Source organism: Thalassophryne amazonica, chromosome 4 (genome assembly GCF_902500255.1).
Source record: "Thalassophryne amazonica chromosome 4, fThaAma1.1, whole genome shotgun sequence".
In the NCBI taxonomy this organism is placed as follows: Eukaryota; Metazoa; Chordata; class Actinopteri; order Batrachoidiformes; family Batrachoididae; genus Thalassophryne; species Thalassophryne amazonica.
Window position 1 is genome coordinate 115,611,144 of NC_047106.1, and position 18,010 is coordinate 115,629,153.

Genomic DNA, 18,010 nt, shown 5'->3' on the forward strand with positions numbered 1-18,010 from the left:
CACGTCAGATTCTCAGTCAGCCTGCATCACTTAACAGCTCAAAATGATCTTGATGTAGATTTCTTCCCTCCCATCTTTTGCCATGTTCCTGGCAGCTGCTGTGCCGTAATGTAATCACAAAGAGGATGGTTGACATCCTCCTGCAGCGGAGGAGGCGGTGCGTGCCTCTCCTCCTTCCTTCTCGTCTCACCGCAGCTTGGACGTGTACTCAGCATCAAACCCAACATCGGCTCTGCTGCTCTGTGTGACTGTGCCGCTGCTGCTGCCGACTCCACGTCCACACAACACCTCACATATTCTGGGATCTGACCCAAAGGTACAGTCTGCTTCTTCTGAGTTTTTAAAGGGGCGTGCCAGTTACTTGTGCATGTTGTATCTTCTTTCTTAGAACTTTTTTTACATTTCAGCAAAGCATTTAATAAATTATATTTCAGTATGTTATATTTTTACGACTATATATGTTGATTCCATTCAACGATAAATAACACTTGGAACTTTTATTTAATAAATTTACATAACTTCTGCAAGACGATGCAGAACAAGTATTTCACACATCAGTATGCACTTATAGAATTACTGCAACATAGACGTTTTGCACATTTTCTGTTGACTGTGACATATTGTGGTTCATTATCAGATTAAGTTCAGTGCTGCGCAAAAGTTGTAGGAACCAGAAAACAACAAATCTAATTGGAGAATTCAAAACTGTTACAACAAAAATCAAATGCAAGAATGTTTTATTTCATTAAAGAAACATTAAAATGTAGATAAACTGCCCACCACATAACACAAAGCAGTTGTCGGTGATCAATCATTAATAAAATCTGATTACATAGAACCTGATTACCTAAAGAAATTCTATAAATGTGAAAAGTGGTCACTAATTGAACTTATTTATATTAATTTATAAATAATAGATATTAAGCAGCTTTTCATTTATTAAAAGCATTTGCACGGTACTGTAGATATGTTTGAATTAATTTGACAAAACCTTTGTTTCCATTTCAGAAAGTACCACAATTGTAAAATAAATACCTGTAAATTGCACTGCAAATTATTTGGTTCTTACCAAGATAAAAAATAAAAACTTAGATTTTGAAGTGTTATTATCTTGTTTTAGGGTTAATTTATTATTTTAAGTGTTCAACTTTACACTATAATCTTAAATCAAGCACAACAATCTTAATTTAAGACATTTTGCCAAGTGAAATGATCTTGCTGCATGGACAGATAATTTTGGTTGTTTTGAGTACCTTTTCCCTCAGATTTAGTGCTTTTATCTTGTTTTAGACGCCCCTTTTTTGCAGTGTACTTCATTCTGCTTGCATGTTGTATGAAAATTAATGGAAATTTCACAGATTGTATCAATAGCTGGAAAATTCAATGCAAATCATCAAATTAAAAAAAGGCACATGGAAGAGAAAGCGTATTGAAATCAACATAAATAGCTGAGGGGGAACAGCTTGGTTTGTATTGTCAAAAATGTTATTTCAGGGTCCATATTGTTTTGCTTTTGGCTGCCCCCAGTTGCCATAGCAGATCAGATTTGCAGTGGGATTTGTCACAAAATTTTCACAGGATGCCCTTCGTGCCTCAACTCCAATTCTACACAGAAACGCATGCTCACTGCTCCTGATGCTTCCAAGTGTCTTCCAGCCAAGGACCAGCCAGGACCCACTCTGCTGTAGTTCTGATAATAACAACAATAATGTAGCGGCTCCTTTGTGGGCTCTTGACAGTATTAAAAGAAAGAGGGAGACGGGACCACTGTGGACCGTTCGAGCGCCATAACGTGGCTCCTCTTTATTGCGCGTTCTCGGACACACACCAAAAGCGGGAGCCCTTCGCTCCTCGCCTTCCGCCTACGGCAACACAACAGTGCCAACATTAACCCTGCGCAGCTTCACAGTAAATAAAGGAAATAAATAAAGCAAAGACATCAGAAAGTCTGTTACACACGTCCCCCCCTCAACACGAAACATCCTCGTTTCTGGTACCACTGTAAACAAAGCACATACATCATAATAAACAATAACCTCAACAACAACAAAAAAAAAACAGTATAACAGACTCCTGAATAATTGGATGTAATTAGCATCCACCAATCACCGTAAAATCATAACAAATGTGCTGCACTGGACTTAAAACCTAATAAAGTCTTTGAGGTGCGCCGGAGGTCGTACCTCTCTTCCCCCACGAGATCGAGTGGGCACCGATGCCCCCAAATCCCCCCAGAGTCCGTAATCTCCACTCGCAGCCTGAGACTGACCCCCCACCTCCAGGGCCTTGACGATTGGCCGGATGGGACTGCAGGCCAGAGGAGCAGCAGGAGGCGTATGCGTCGGCAGCGGCAGAGTGTATGGCTTGAGTCTGTCATGGTGAACAACCTGGGCTCGTTCCATCGAGTCCAGAGGGTTAACAATGCGATATGTCAGGGCATCTTCCCCACCTGAAGCTAACACCTGAGCAATCTGATAGGAGCCTTTCCAGTGTGGCGCCAACTTGGTGCGGTTTTCAGTGGGATTATTCAGCCACACCAGTGCACCCACACCATAGGCGCGGTGACAGCCACTTTCGTCGTAGTACAGTTTCTGCCGAGCCAAGCCAAATGCGGACTTCAACCTCTCTGCCATAGACGACACACACTCCGCCTGCGTCCCCGCACCCCCGCGGTCCCGAATACCTGATGGTACATGCATGTCAGCTGGAACCCGCGCTTCACGCCCGTGCATGAGAAAGTAGGGGGTGAACTGGGTACTGGAATGCTTAGAAGTGTTGTAGGCAAAAGCCACTTGCTTCACATACGAGTCCCATTCACCCCCATGCGACAGCAGCATTTTAGCCAGTTGATCAATCAGAGTCCTGTTATGACGTTCCACCATGCCATCAGATTTGGGTTGTATGCTGTGGTGCGTGTTTTCTTCATGCCCAACCGCTGACACAGGCTCTGAATCACTTCTGGCTCAAACCGGCGGCCCTGATCACTGTGAAGGACTTCGGGGACCCCATGCACCAACACATAATCCTCAAACAGGCAGTGAGCCACCGTCTGCGCTGTCTGATTTGGCAGGGCGTACAGATTGACAAATTTGGAGAAGTAATCCTCCACCACTAGAACGTATCTGTTCCCCCTGGAGGTCAAAGGTAACTCCAAAATGTCCGCCGCCACCCTCTGTAGTGGACGGGCCGCCTGAGACCCCCCCATAGGTGCTCTCAGTCTGGGAACGGGGCACCGGCGGGTCTGGCAGGCCTCACACTGCTCGCACCAGCGTCTGATGTCTCTCAACATGAAGGGCCAATAGTAAGACCGTCGGGCCGTCTCCCACACTCGCTCCGCCGAGAAATGGGCCGCCGTAGGCTCCCCATGTAATTGTCGCAGGAGCTCCGGCACCATAGATGAGGGGACCACCACCTGAATTTGGTCCTCCCCAGATGCTGTCGGCCGCACAGTCCGACACAGCAGTCCACCTACCATTGCTAGGCGGCTGAAATCTGTTCCAAGTTTCCTCAGTTTGGCAGAGGACCCCTTGATTAGCCGACGAGACAGTTTAGCCGCGTTCCGTTCCAACAACCCCACTATAGTGCTAATATCTGGGTCCTCCTGTTGCCGGGCCCGGAGCTCAGAGTCGCTCCCCAACAGGGAGTAGGCAGCCTCCGGACCTGCATTGGACATCCCGAGAGACGATGAGCAGCCCGACTCTGCCACAGAGGCGACCGCGAGCTCCCCAGCCGGCCCATCTGGGTGCCCTCAGGGGGGAGAAGCCGGTCGGCGCGACAGTGCATCCGCGTTGTTGTGCTGGACACCAGCCTTGTGAATCATGACCCAGTTAAACGGGTCCAGCTCTAAAATCCACCTACTCCTACGACCCGTTGGGTCACTGTCCATAGCCATGTTCCTGATGCCCAACAGCGGACGATGGTCAGTTATGATAAAGTGGAAAGCCCCACATAGTGTTTGAACTCACGCACGGCCCACACGACTGCCCACAGTTCTCTATCAAAAGTGGACCACCTCCTCTGCATTTTTGTGAGGGACTGACTGGCATATGCCACTACTCTCTCGACCCCCCCCTCATCCTGTGCCAACACCGCACCCACTGCCTCACTGGAGGCATCGGTGTAGACTTTAAAGGGGAGTGCGAAATTTGGCAGTGTTACCACAGGAGAGGAGGTCAGGACCCGCTTAAAGTAGGAAAAGGCCTCCTCACACTCAGTTGTCCATTCAAAAGGCACATTCTTACCCACCAGGTAATTCAGTGGGGCCGCATGTTTTGAGAAGTCCTTCACAAACCTCCTGTAATACGAACATAGGCCCACAAATGCTCTCACCTCCGCCGAGGTACGTGGAGTGGGCCAGGCCCTCACCTTGTCCGTGTTACGGGGATCCGGTTGGAGCCCCTGCCGAGAAACCACGTGGCCCAAAAAAAACACATGATCCCTCGCGAAATGGCATTTGCTTGGATTCAATTTCAGCCCGGCCTCCTGTATCCTGGACAGAACCTCCTTGATGTGGAGGAGATGATCACCAAAGGAGCGGCTGTAAATCAGTATATCGTCCAGATATACTATGCAAATGTGCCAGGGCAAACCCCTCAGAACAAGCTCCATCATCCGCTGGAAGGTGGCCGGAGAGTTTGACAAACCCATCGGCATGGCCCGCCACTGGTAGAGGCCCCTACCGGTTGTAAAGGCTGTCTTCTCCCGGTCCTCCTCAGCTACCTCAACCTGCCAGTAACCATTAGAAAAGTCAAGTGTGCTGAACCAGGCCGAGCCTGCTAACAAATCAAGGCTGTCATCTACACGTGGTAGAGGGTGTGAATCTTTAATCGTCACCGCATTAAGGCGACGGTAATCGATACAAAATCTCCACTGTCCCCCTTTCTTCCTCACTAACACCACCGGGGATGCCCAGGGACTGCCACTCTCCTCTACCACTCCGTCTGCCAGCAGGCTAGCTACTTGACGCTCGATCTCAGCCCTTTTCTCGGGAGATGTGCGATAGGGCCGCTGTTTAATGGGGGGATGGTCACCGGTTCTAATGTGATGCGATACCAATCTGCACTTGCTTGTGTTCCTGTCCGACAGGTTGAAAACATCTGAAAACCTCAGAAGGAGCCCTGAGAGCTCCTCCTTCTGCTGCATGGTAATGGGTGACTCATCTAAGATGAAGGTGCTGCCCATTAGCGGAGATGAGGTGCCCCCAACATTAGCAATATCGGGGAGGGTTACCAGGTCATCTCTCTCCACCGAGTGGAACTGACCCAGGTGCAGCCCCCGCTTCACTTCCACAGCTCCCCCAGATGGATTGAGAACATGTGCTACCGTGACCCCATCTTTCACACTATTCACAGAGTGAGCTACCACAAGCCCTGTCGACTCTGGGGCATTGGGTTCCAGATACCCTTCAAAATCCTTAGTAGGCAACATAGCGCCACCAAGAGAACCAATCGTTACTGGCACTAGGGCCTCACTTAAGGGGGGTATAGTCACAACATTCGCCACTGTCACGTTACAACAGTTGGGGGTGAGCTCCCCCCCTCGCAGCAGTGGCACCACGACATCCCCTAATTGCAGTACCCCTTGCCCCAGGTCCAGCAATGCACGGTTCCTAGTCAAAAAATCAAGCCCCAGTAGAACACTCTGAGTCGACTCCCTCAGTACATAAAAGTTATGCTGCCAGTAGGTCGGACCCAATCGGAATGTCACTTCAATAAACCCCAGCGTATCCAACATTTGCCCATTAACTGCCCGAGAACTAACATAGTTCTTTTTCAAAGGCCGGTTCCTCAAAGCGGGGACCGACATTCGAAAATCTGCACTGATCAATGAGACATTAGCTCCCGAGTCGACTAAAATAGGGATCTCGCAGCTCTCCACCACACCCCTGACGTAGGATGTGGGATGATCACAACTGTCTACAGTAGTGGTGCTCTCAGTCACGTCCTCAGTCATGTCATGCCGTACAGGGCCCTCGGTCTGAGCGGCTGGCGTCCGGGCCTCAACCCCAGCTACTGTCCGTTTCCCTGGTGACCGCCTTTCACAGATGCTTGTTCTGGAAAGAAACGCACACCGCGTCTCCTCGGCTCCTCTTCTCTGCGAAACCTCCAACCAGGACTGGGACTCCTGCCCCAGGATGGCCTGGCTGTTGGAGAAAAAACTCTGTCGCGAGGATAATCGTGAGGCGGGCGGTTGGGAGAGCGTCCCACGCATCTGTCGTCAGACCCTCTGGATTGACATCCGGACTCCCCACAGGCACAGCTACAGCGCCCCCCAGATGAAGAGCGAGGACCACGATCTGTCCTGTTGGCATCTCTGGCTCTCAGTCTCTGATTCTCCCCGTACAACTCCCTCATTTCCATTCTCATTGCACACATGTCCTCATTTAACTTCTCCACGGCCCTCTGAAGGCCATCCGTCACAGACACAGACTGGACAGTTGCACTCTGACCCAGGTAAACACCTGTGCTTGAACTCCCACTGTCTCTCTCTAGTGCCGCCCTGGCATTCTCACAGCGCTCGGCCACAGTCAGAGCCTCATCAACGTCTGTTGCGCCTTGCTCCAGGCACTTAGCTTTCAACGCTGGATCCAGGCCGGCTAAGAAACGCCGAAATTTCTCTTCTCGCCGTGCGTTGCTGCCGTAGTCTGGGAATGCTTCCGCTACCAGGCGGCTCACGTCCGCTGCGTATACCTCCAGGCTCTCCCCCGGAACACGCACTTGAGCAGAAAGGCTGTCTCTGAAGCGGTCCAAGAGCTGTCTCTGCCCAAATGCTGACCCGAGCTTATCTTTAACAGCAGAATAATCTCTCTTCACCGCGTCAGGAAAACTGTCCCACAGCAGAAAGGCCGACTTGCAGAGGCGAGTAGGCAGAATGCGCGCCAATTCATCATTACAGTCTCTGCTGACAGATGTCGCCCCGATGGCTACCTCCAACTGCCGCACCCAGCTGTGAAAGCTCTGGCTCCCATCACCAGCGAAAGGAGCAGGCAGGTCCACTCTAACTTCACCACCAAGTGAGCTCCTGGTGGTCCACACCGTATAAGGCTTCGACGGGTCCTCGTCCCCAAACCACATGTCGCAGAAGCACTGAGCTCGTTAGCAGGCTAGCTAAACTGAGGCACTAGCTAACAGGGTCAAAACTCAAAATAACTGTTCAGCACGAACGCCAACACATGCAACAACCTGCACAAGCGGCCACCGCTGCCACCAATGTAGCGGCTCCTTTGTGGGCTCTTGACAGTATTAAAAGAAAGAGGGAGACGGGACCACTGTGGACCGTTCGAGCGCCATAACGTGGCTCCTCTTTATTGCACGTTCTCGTACACACACCAAAAGCGGGAGCCCTTCGCTCCTCCCCTTCCGCCTACGGCAACACAACAGTGCCAACATTAACCCTGTGCAGCTTCACAGTAAATAAAGGAAATAAATAAAGCAAAGACATCAGAAAGTCTGTTACAATAATAATAATTATAATTATAATTATTCTAATAATAATAATCATACAGTCAATTTGGGATCTACTGAAGCTTTTAAAAGTAGAATTTAAACTGTTGACAACTGTTTACAACTTATGGTAGAGAAATTTTAATTTCAGTTTTTAACTTGTTTTTAATCATTGTGTTTTCTGTGGTTTGCTTTTTATTGTATTTCAATTATGTAAGTGTATATGAGCTGAAAGAGATAAATAAGTGACTATAATAATAATAATAATAATAATAATAATAATAATAATAATAATAATAATAATAATCCATCCAGCCATCCATCCATTTTCTTCCGTTTTATCCGGAGTCGGGTTGCGGGAGCAGCAGCTCAAGTAAAGCCGCCCAGACCTCCCAATCCACACAAACTTCCCCCAGCTCCTCCAGGGGAACCCCAAGATGTTCCCAAGCCAGCCGAGAGATGTAGTCCCTCCAGCATGTCCTGGGTCTTCCCTGGGGCCTCCTCCCGATGGGACGTGCCCGGAACACCTCTCCAGCTCCTTTCGACGTGGAGGAGCAGCGGCTCGACTCTGAGCTCCTCCCAAGTGACCGAGCTCCTCACCCTATCTCTAAGGGAGCGCCCAGCCACCCTGTGGAGGAAACTCATCTCGGCCGCTTGTACTCGCGATCTCGTTCTTTCGGTCATGAGCCAAATCTCATGACCATAGGTGAGGATCGGAACGTAGATCGATCGGTAAATCGAGAGCTTTGCCCCCCTACTCAGCTCTCTCTTCACCACGACGGTCCGATACAGCGACTGCATCACTGCAGATGCTGCACCGATCCGTCTATCGATCTCACGCTCCATCCGTCCCTCACTCGTGAACAAGACCCCGAGATACTTAAACTCCTCCACTTGAGGCAATAATAATAATAATAATAACAATAATAATTTGTATTTTTCAAGAGTTCTTACTTTATTTTATATAAAGTTTTGTTGTTAATTCACTTTGCTGTAGTTTAAGCTGTGACTGTGCGTGCTGTGAACATGCCTGTGTCAGGAGTATAAATAACAGAAACACTGTGCCCACTTTAGACCAGATTCCTGTTGGTTCTATGGTTCAGTCACTTGCTGCTACCTGCAGTACACCTGCCCTGCACCTAGTCACACCTCACTCCAGTGGGTGCACAGATAAATACGTTTGGTAGTTATACATGGGGCGCTGGGCATGAAAATGAAAACTGTGTCAGCTGGAATTTACCTACAGTAATGTTCAGAATAATAGTAGCTATGTGACTCTAAATATTAATCCAGGTTTTGAGTATATTTCTTATTGTTACATGGGAAACAAGGTACCAGTAGATTCAGTAGATTCTCACAAATCCAACAAGACCAAGCATTCATGATATGCACACTCTTAACCAAAAAATTAACTTTGATAACAGATAATCAGACAACTGAAAAGTTATCTTTGATAAAGATAAACCGATGAACCACCCAAAAATGTATCGGAAGTTACAGATAACCAATAAATTCCAGTATTGTCTCTGATACGTTTGCAACTGCTAACAAGCTGAATTTGAGTTTTAACGCCACGATCGCTTTTGAAAGCATAAAAAGCGACATAAGACCCAAATAATGAGTCAGCACTTCTATTTTTGAACATGCTGCCCCCTTTTTGGAAGCTACCCAGCTACAGCACCCTGAGAGCAGCCACAAAGCCTAGCTCTCTACCAATCGCGATGCTCCGGTCAGGCAGAGGTCTTGAAAAATAAAGGCATCCTGACTTATGGTTTTGTGTGAATACTGATAGAATAACTCCATTAATGTCAATTCTGTCATTTGTACAAAGTTAAAATATAACATATATCTTTTAATGTTGAATAATGCACTAATTCTGAGGTTTTGCAACAAAAACAGACAGATCGCAAAGGATTCTGGGTAAATGTGCCTCTGCTAAACACTGATTGGTTCAGTCATTCATTATGTAAACCAACACGTTAACGTGACGTGTGTCATGTGATGATGTTTACAGATAAATGTGGTTTTGTAAAATATTCCATTTTTTATTTGTAAAAACAGGCATTTTTACGGAGCCCTGGAAGTGTCATCGCAAAATGTTTTGCATGTGGAGAGAATGTGCGCTCTTATTAGTGCTGTGCGCACGTTTTATGATGTATTGTCTTGTCAATATTGTCTTGACACATAAATGTTGGCTTTACACTGTGCGAGTTCTGGCACTTTTTCAGATGATTTTTCATTTGTGTGAGAAATATTTGGACCGAGTTTCAGGTTAATTGCACGTCCTCCTTCGTGTAGTGTACATGGAGTAACAAGCTGCGTTCAACATCTCATGAGCACCTCCTGATCGCCGATCGTGTGGTAGAGTGAAAATCAAACCTGTTTGATATTATTCTTGTCTGGCTGCTGAAGAGCTACAAGCATCCAACCTCTCACACTGTGCCTGTGCAAACACCACAGAGCTGTCTTGTAATGTTTTTTGTTGTTGTTTTGTTTTTAAACTTAATTTGTTAAAAAAAAAAAAGAAAAGGCATTTGTAAAGCCAAAAAGTTGATTTGACAACCTTCTGATATAACTGGGGTCAAAATAAATAGAACACTGCCATCTACTGGTGCCCAGATGCTTAGTACTTACGGCAAATATTGCCATGAACACTACTGGCCAGTAGATGGCAGTAGAGGCCTTGAAACTTGCTAAAACAAAATTCCAGATAATCTGTTTCTGCTACATTTAAGATGCATGGAATTTAACAAACGCAAATACAATAACGTCTATAAACCCAAAGAATATATTCTCAAGAGTTTTAGGCACTAGAGTTTAATGCTGCTGTCCATGGAGCCTGAACAGAGTGTCTGAAATGCATTTGTCCTGTCGTGAACGTACTGAGATTACCCATAATGCACGGCTGGGCACAGCATGTGCTCACAAAACCTTAAAAATTAGCACATTACTTTAAAACTAAAACATATATCTGATGTTTTCACTTTATAAAACTTCAGGCATGACAGTAATTTTAAATAATTTGTCCAAAAGTAGTTTGGTTAAAATTTGAACCATAAGTTTAAAATGTATGCCTCTGGATAACTTGGGTGATATTGTCAGGGTATCAGTATGGTGTTAAAGGAACTGATTTTTTTTTTCTTTTTGGTCACCAGTTCTCCTTTGTCTGCAGGGGGTAGAGTGGTTTCTCCTGAAACTAGCTTGCAGCGGATAGAACAATACATCTCTTAAGAAGCTTTCAACAGGTAGGTCTCAACTGATTTTAAAAATACTTTTTGCTGTTCAGCTTTGTTTGCTGCATTATCAGTCTAAAAGTTACGACAATTCATCGGAAGATAATTAGTCCAATAATGGTTTTTAAAGTTATCTAAAAAGATATCCGATAATGAAAACATTATCTTCGATAATTATCTGTTATCGGATTATCGGAAGTGTGCCCACCACTGGCAATGGTACAAAACATATGGAACCAAATTTGCACGGTAAATGGAATGAATAATCCATGACATACAAAGCGCCAGTCAAATGACAAGGATCCACTAAGCTGTTATATAAACAATGTTTAAATTAAACAATAATCACGCTATTTAATTTAACTTCCTTTACTAAAACCTATGTATTGGTTACCGCAGAATATTTGGAAATGATGTGAAAGAAAATCAGTAAAAACCTGTGAATGTAAATCATCTTTGATTTAAAACTACAAATTCAATTTCTGTGTGCATTCAAAATGCAATATTCAGGTTGCTCAATTTGTTGAAATTCTGGTAAAAAAAAAAAAAAAGAACAAAAATTCTGAAAAAAATATTCATATTAGTAATATTCAGTGAAAAAAAGGTGAAAAACAGGTTCAGTTAAAGAAACTGAGATTGTATTAATTCATTTTCTATACCCACTTACTCCCATTAAGGGTCATGTGGGTGCTAGAGCCTAGACAGAGGTGGGACGAAGTCACTGTCAAGTCATTCTCCAATCATGAATTGGCAAGTCTCAAGTCAGCTTGCAAACAATTTAATTGGTGGTCATTATGACTTGAGACCTGACTTGAGACTGGAGTTGAGACTTGTGACTTGCCGATTCATGACTTGAGAGTGACTTCTTGGTGACTTCGTCCCACCTCCCCAAAAGTCAGAGGATAAGAGGAGGGGTACACCCTGGACAGGATGCCAGTCTGTCGCAGGGCCACATACAGACAAACAAACACATTCACACACACCTACAGACAATTTAAAGTTTCCAATCCACCTAACCTGCCTGTCTTTGGATGTGGGAGGAAGCAGGTGTCACCGACCGAATGGTCCACCCTAAAACTTGATCCCCCCCTGCCTTCACTGCGTATGCCAGCAGTTCACCGATTATCACCTCGTTTCTGCATAAAACTGCACTCCAGTTATCATCACTCTCAGCGACAGGTATCTGAAGCTTTTTTACAACAATCATTTACACACAAATTCATCATTATTTCATAATAAAAGATGGGAGAGTGATCAGAGTTCCGCAGCAGCACGTCTGAGTCTGACGTGCTGCTGCTCTGCTGACGTCATTTCGGAGCGTCAGCAGCGACTCACTGATTATTGTCTCATTTCTGCTTAAAACTGACTTCAGAATGATTTAAGAGGTTTTACTTTGTCATCTGATGGTTAATAATCACATTATTCCCATTGATTGCTTTGGGTGTAGAGAGTCAGACTCAGAGAGTCAGACTCAGACATGCTGCTGTGACACTCTCCTGTCTTTTATTATGAAATAATGCTGAATTTATGTGGAAATGATTGTTGTTCAAAAACTTCACATATTTGTTGCTGAGATAGATGATGACTGGAGGGCAGTTTGAAGCAGAAATTAGGTGATAATTGGTGAATTGCTGCCAATGCGCCGAAATGATGCATGCGCAGTGAAGGCATGGCGGACTGATCAGTCAGCAACACTGGAGCACCCGGAGGAAACCCATGCAAACATGGGGAGAACATGTAAACGCCACACAGAAAGTCCACAGGTGTGAAGCGAGCTCATGACCTTCTTCCTGTGAGATAACAGTGCTAACCACTCAGCCACCGTGCTGCCTGAGTTATTATTATCATTGTTATTATTATTAATTTGTTATAACCTGAATTTTACAGGTCAGCACAGTGAGTCCTGGGTTCACTTCCGACCTGGTCCTTTCTGTGTGGAGTTTGCATGCATGTTCTCCCTGTTTTTATGTGGGTGCCCTCCGTGTGCCCCTGTGACTCTAAATTGGAATGAGCAGGTATAGACAATGAATGTATTAATTATATAAACCAGTTAAGCCATCACTGTTATGTTTTACAGTGTCTAAATGAACCCAAAAATGCAGGCAGCAAAAAACAGGAGGTACGGTGATGACAAAGGTGATTCAATGTCCTTAAACCAAGGGAATCAAGTCAAACAAATAAAAGGGGTTAACAGGACTCCCAACAGAGGCGATTTTAGGCTTCCAGTTTAGGGGTGGTTGCACATTTTTTAAAATGTTTAAAATCTAGATGTCCCGAAATACAATTTCCCATGATTTCAAAGTGAAAACATTGCTTGTAAAAGCTGCATTCATTGTCAGAATGATACAAAAAAAAAAAAAAAAAAAAAAATGCAATGGATAACGGCCCATACATAAAATTCCTGCATTCTGGTGCAGTTTATATAACAAATAATTCAATCTCCTAATGTGGTGAGGGCAAATAGTAATTGCAACTTAGGAGCAGGTTGAAATGTTCAGACGTTGTGTAAAGTATATTATCCTTGTTTTTATATTAGTCTTATGAGCCTATAGTTATTGAAGATTTTTTATTTCATCTTAACATTATTATGTCATAATACTTAGTACAGAACACTCACCCTGGTATCACTTTTCAATTACATTTAGACAGTTTTAGGCATTACTTAGATTGTGTTTTAGTTTTGGCTATTCATTTATTTATTCTACAAACTGGTTAATGTCTCGGTTTTTCTGGCAGCACGCACATCCACGTTGTAAGTCATAAAAATACAGTAGTTGCAATTGTTATGATCAGTGAGGTTTAGTGCCGCGTGCAGGAGGACCTGGTTTAGCACAGCGACAGCAGCACTCCACTATGAGGCTGGATGGAGAACACAGATGTTATACTGCACATAAATGGGTTCAGGATAAGAAATGTGTGAATATGAATTATTTCTTGAATTAACAGCAAAGCATAGAAAGGACAGACAAGATCTAATGAAGTCCTTCAAAGTAAGAAAAATAAAAATGTTTGACTTAAAAGTCAGAATTCATACCAAAACACAAGTAACACAAGTAAGACACCTCCACAGTCTGATACACATATTCAATTTACCCTTAGCTTCACTTTCCATCCTTTGGTATTCTCAATGTCCATATCTACTCTCACATAAGGTCTATAGAGTGCACAAACCTCACCTGAAGCTTTTTTGCTTTTGAAAAAAATGCTTTGATATCCATCACTGCACTGCAGGCTTGGTTTGCCACTTACCGCCAACAAATAAAAACACAAAATGAGTTTTATGATTTATGCTTTTTTATCCATCCATCCATCCATCCATTTTCTTCCGCTTTATCCAGAGTCGGGTCGCGGGGGCAGCAGCTCAAGCAAAGCCGCCCAGACCTCCCGATACACACACACCTCCCCCAGCTCCTCCGGGGGAACCCCAAGGTGTTCCCAAGCCAGCCGAGAGACGTAGTCCCTCCAGCATGTCCTGGGCCTTCCCTGGGGCCTCCTCCCAATGGGACGTGCCCAGAACACCTCTCTAGCGAAGCGTCCAGGGGGCATCCGGAAAAGATGCCCGAGCCACCTCAACTGAGTCCTTTCGACGTGGAGCTCCTCCCGAGTGACCAAGCTCCTCACCCTATCTCTAAGGGAGCGCCCAGCCACCCTGCGGAGGAAACACATCTCAGCCGCTTATACTCGCTTGTACAAGCCTTTTTATCAGGAATTTAAATTATTCACTTATTATCATGCTGTGCATTAAACTTTGTGGTAAAGTTTACTGTCTTAATTCTGAAATGCTTAGTTAAGGACCTTCACTAAGCATTTCAGGTCAGATCTGTGTACATGGTATTTGATGTAGGAGAGGGATTTGTTAATGGAAGCTACACAGATTGAAGGGCAGCACCATTTATTAGCTGACAAGAGGATTTAGTTGAAAAAAAGACAACACCGAATCAATCTTACATTTGACCACGCACAGCGCACACTAATTTGTAGAGCAATATACTATGTTTAGTGATAGGTAGCTAGCAGGGTTGGGTAGGATTACTTTGAAATGTAATTCAAAAGTAATCAGATTATAAGTAATCCAAATGTATGTATATACATACATGTAATCCACATGTATTCTTTCAAAGTAATCCTACCCAACCTTGGTAGCTAGGTGAGTAAAATAAGCACTTTTCAGAAAGTTGCACTTGCTCTTCACATTCAGAGACAAACTATGAAAAAATACCTCGCAAATGTGACAGTCGCCTGGCAATCACCTGACAGCGCGGCTGGGCGAGGTTACCACCAGCGCTCACAGGACAGTGCCTCTGCTAAATGAGCACCACCCGCAGCAGCACCACACGACACAAACACACGCCAGAGCAGACGCAGTTGCAGACAGAGAGAGAGAGAGATGGATGTAGGCGCTCTTCGTGGATTGAACCATTTGCCCAAGAAGGGGAGATGATCAAATTACTGTGTTCATCTAATACATATTTTGGCATAATGCTTGAAATAGGTTGTTTAAAAAATAGTACTATAGTAGCATATATATATATATATATATATATATATATATATTAGGGGTGCTTAAAATATATTTAGGGGTGCTTGAGCACTAAAAATAGGCTAAGTCCGCCCCCGACTCCCAATCAAACACAATATAATCCAAAAACAGTGGCACCACAAATGGATGTATCAAGTTCATAAACTAAACTTAACAAACAAGGTACAGCTGCACACAGGAGGTGACAAAGATAATCCAAAATCCCATGGTACAAGAACAGGAGGAGACAAAGATTTTCAGAATACTCACAGAGATCATGGGCGAAACCAAAGAGAAGAAATGGAGAACGAGAGGAAATAGTGCAGGCTTAAATACACAAAGGAACAAAGAGGACAAGGAGTGGCAGGTGTGGGAATGAGGGGAGACCGGGATGGAACATGTGCTGAACATACAACATACAACGTGATTCAGCAAGAACTCAGGAGAAACCCGGGATGTGTCGAACCAAAAACATACAGATAACAATAATCAACCTAAAAAGAGAATCGCAAAATAATCACTATATGTATATGTAGATGTTTGTGTGTGTGTCACCTGGAATTTGGCTGGCACCTGCCACGAGAGGGTGCTAAGGGTTAACACAGTGTACTTTGTCTTTGAGGCGCTTGTGTGCGCAAATTGTTGTAGCAACAGGTGTACGAGTCGTTGGAGGCAGGGACGACATTACACGGTTGCACACGATTCCTACATCATGAACGCTAAGTGTGCACTTCGTCCAATCTTCGCACTGTGTCAAGGGGCGCTAAGTGAAGCTTAGGGCTAGTGGCTGGTGATCACCTTAGTGTTTCTTCTGTTTTTCTTGTTGCTAAATGCTGATAAATTATACTGTATTTCTTGTCTTTCTGATGCCTGATTCTGTTTTTTCTCTCTGTTTAAGGTGCGGCTCCATCCAGAGATGGGTGTGGTGTCTTCTTCTGCAGGCCTTCTGTCCTGTGCACCGGCATGGACTCCCAAAATCTCCCCAAATTTCCTGTATTGTCTATTGTGTCGGTAGCATGGCCCAAGCAGAGGGTTACCCCTTTTAGTCTGGTCTGATTGATGTTTCTTCCTCAAATCATCAGAGGGAGTTTTTTCTTACCACTGTCACCTGTGTGCTTGCTCTGGGGGTTGGTAAGGTTAGACCTTACTTGTGTGAAGCGCCTTGAGGCAACTTTGTTGTGATTTGGTGCTATATAAATGAAATAAATTGAAATTGAAATCACCAAATACCAAACCAAGGAAACACCAGCGCAAAACTAACAAGGAACTCAAAAGTGAACAAGAGTGCAAAACAGGGGAACAACTACACTAATGGACATGAACACAGTACTGACACATGATGACAAAAACATAGAGACATGGACTGAAGACAGATCACATGGACGACCCAGATGGAGGACAGACACAAACAGGGGACAGAACATAGAGAATACTAACAAGATGACACAGACAGAACACAATGACAAAAAGCACAGAGACAAAGGACAGACCACAAATAAGGATCACAGACAGGAGACAGACCACAACAATCACTTAAAAAAGTGAAGTTATGTATAGTCAATTGTGTTCCTTTCAAATTTTGTCCATTTAAATTTTATTCACACATATTTTGTTTAAACGCATAAATATATATAAAATTTGTAGCAAAGGATACAAGACTGAATGGATCAATAAGATTTTGTGACATTTACACCCAAACTTATTATTTTATTTCATTTTAGCTGAGGAACAGTCATTTGTTGTTGTTGTTAATCTGCATATCCTGATCCTATCCCTTTGATTTTTAATGTGATTAGGTTGGCATGCCGTGGACCAGACCCCTAGTGGAGCTTCATGGTAGTGGAGCGGAGGTCAAAGATCAATACAACAATGACGACCACCATTATGTGGGCTCCCTGTTCCCCACGTCCACCCTCATCCCAGTCACTGCTATCTGCATCCTCATCTTCATCATAGCTGTGGTGGGTAACACCTTGACGATACTCATCATCCAGCACTTCAAGGACATGAAGACCACCACTAATCTCTACCTGTCCAGCATGGCCATATCTGACCTGGTCATCTTCCTCTGCCTGCCCTTTGACCTTTACCGCCTGTGGAAGTATGTGCCCTGGCTGTTTGGGGACGTAGTGTGCCGTTTCTACCACTACATCTTTGAGTGCTGCACATCTGCCACCATCCTCCACATCACGGCCCTCAGCATTGAACGCTACCTGGCCATCAGCTTTCCTCTCAGGAGCAAGGTGGTGGTGACCAAGCGCAGGGTGCAGTACATCATCCTCGCCCTTTGGATTTTCGCCTTGGCATCTGCAGCACCCATTCTCTTCCTGGTTGGGGTAGAGTATGACAACGACACTCACGCAGACTACAACACAGGCCAGTGCAAGCACACCACCTACGCCATCAGCTCCGGGCAGCTGCACATCATGCTGTGGGTGTCCCATACCTACTTCTTCTGCCCCATGCTCTGCCTCATCTTCCTCTATGGTTCCATTGGGTGCAAGCTGTGGAAAAGCAAGAACGACCTGCCCGGCCTCTGTGCTTTCGCCCGAGAAAGATCACACAAGCAAACTGTCAAGATACTTGGTGAGTATCAAATATAAAGTCTTATCTGTTTGTTTCAGTCCGATTCATCATCACAGCCTGATGAAATCTAATCCACCCAAAGCGTGATTAGAGACCCTGCAAGGCTTATGAGAAGAACAACCTGCAGGGCCTCTGTGCTTTGGCCCGAGAAAGATCACACAAGCAAACTGTCAAGATACTCGGTGAGTATTTTTTTTTTTAAATCTACTTTGCAGATCTCTGCTGGACCC

General features: G+C 44.8%; 1 protein-coding gene across 1 annotated transcript; it reads left to right on the forward strand.

Annotated features, from left to right (window-relative positions):
* Positions 1 to 17,797, forward strand: LOC117509018 (growth hormone secretagogue receptor type 1-like). Its single transcript, XM_034168836.1, has 2 exons — positions 1 to 316; positions 16,991 to 17,797. The coding sequence occupies exon 2, from the start codon at positions 16,997 to 16,999 to the stop codon at positions 17,795 to 17,797; it is 801 nt and encodes a 266-aa protein (XP_034024727.1). The 5' UTR covers positions 1 to 316; positions 16,991 to 16,996.
* The last annotated feature ends 213 nt before the right edge of the window (positions 17,798 to 18,010 follow it).

What these genes read in the sequence shown, in the direction of transcription:
- LOC117509018 (XM_034168836.1), top strand. Translation starts at nt 16,997, where the DNA reads ATGCCGTGGACCAGACCCCTAGTGGAGCTTCATGGTAGTGGAGCGGAG.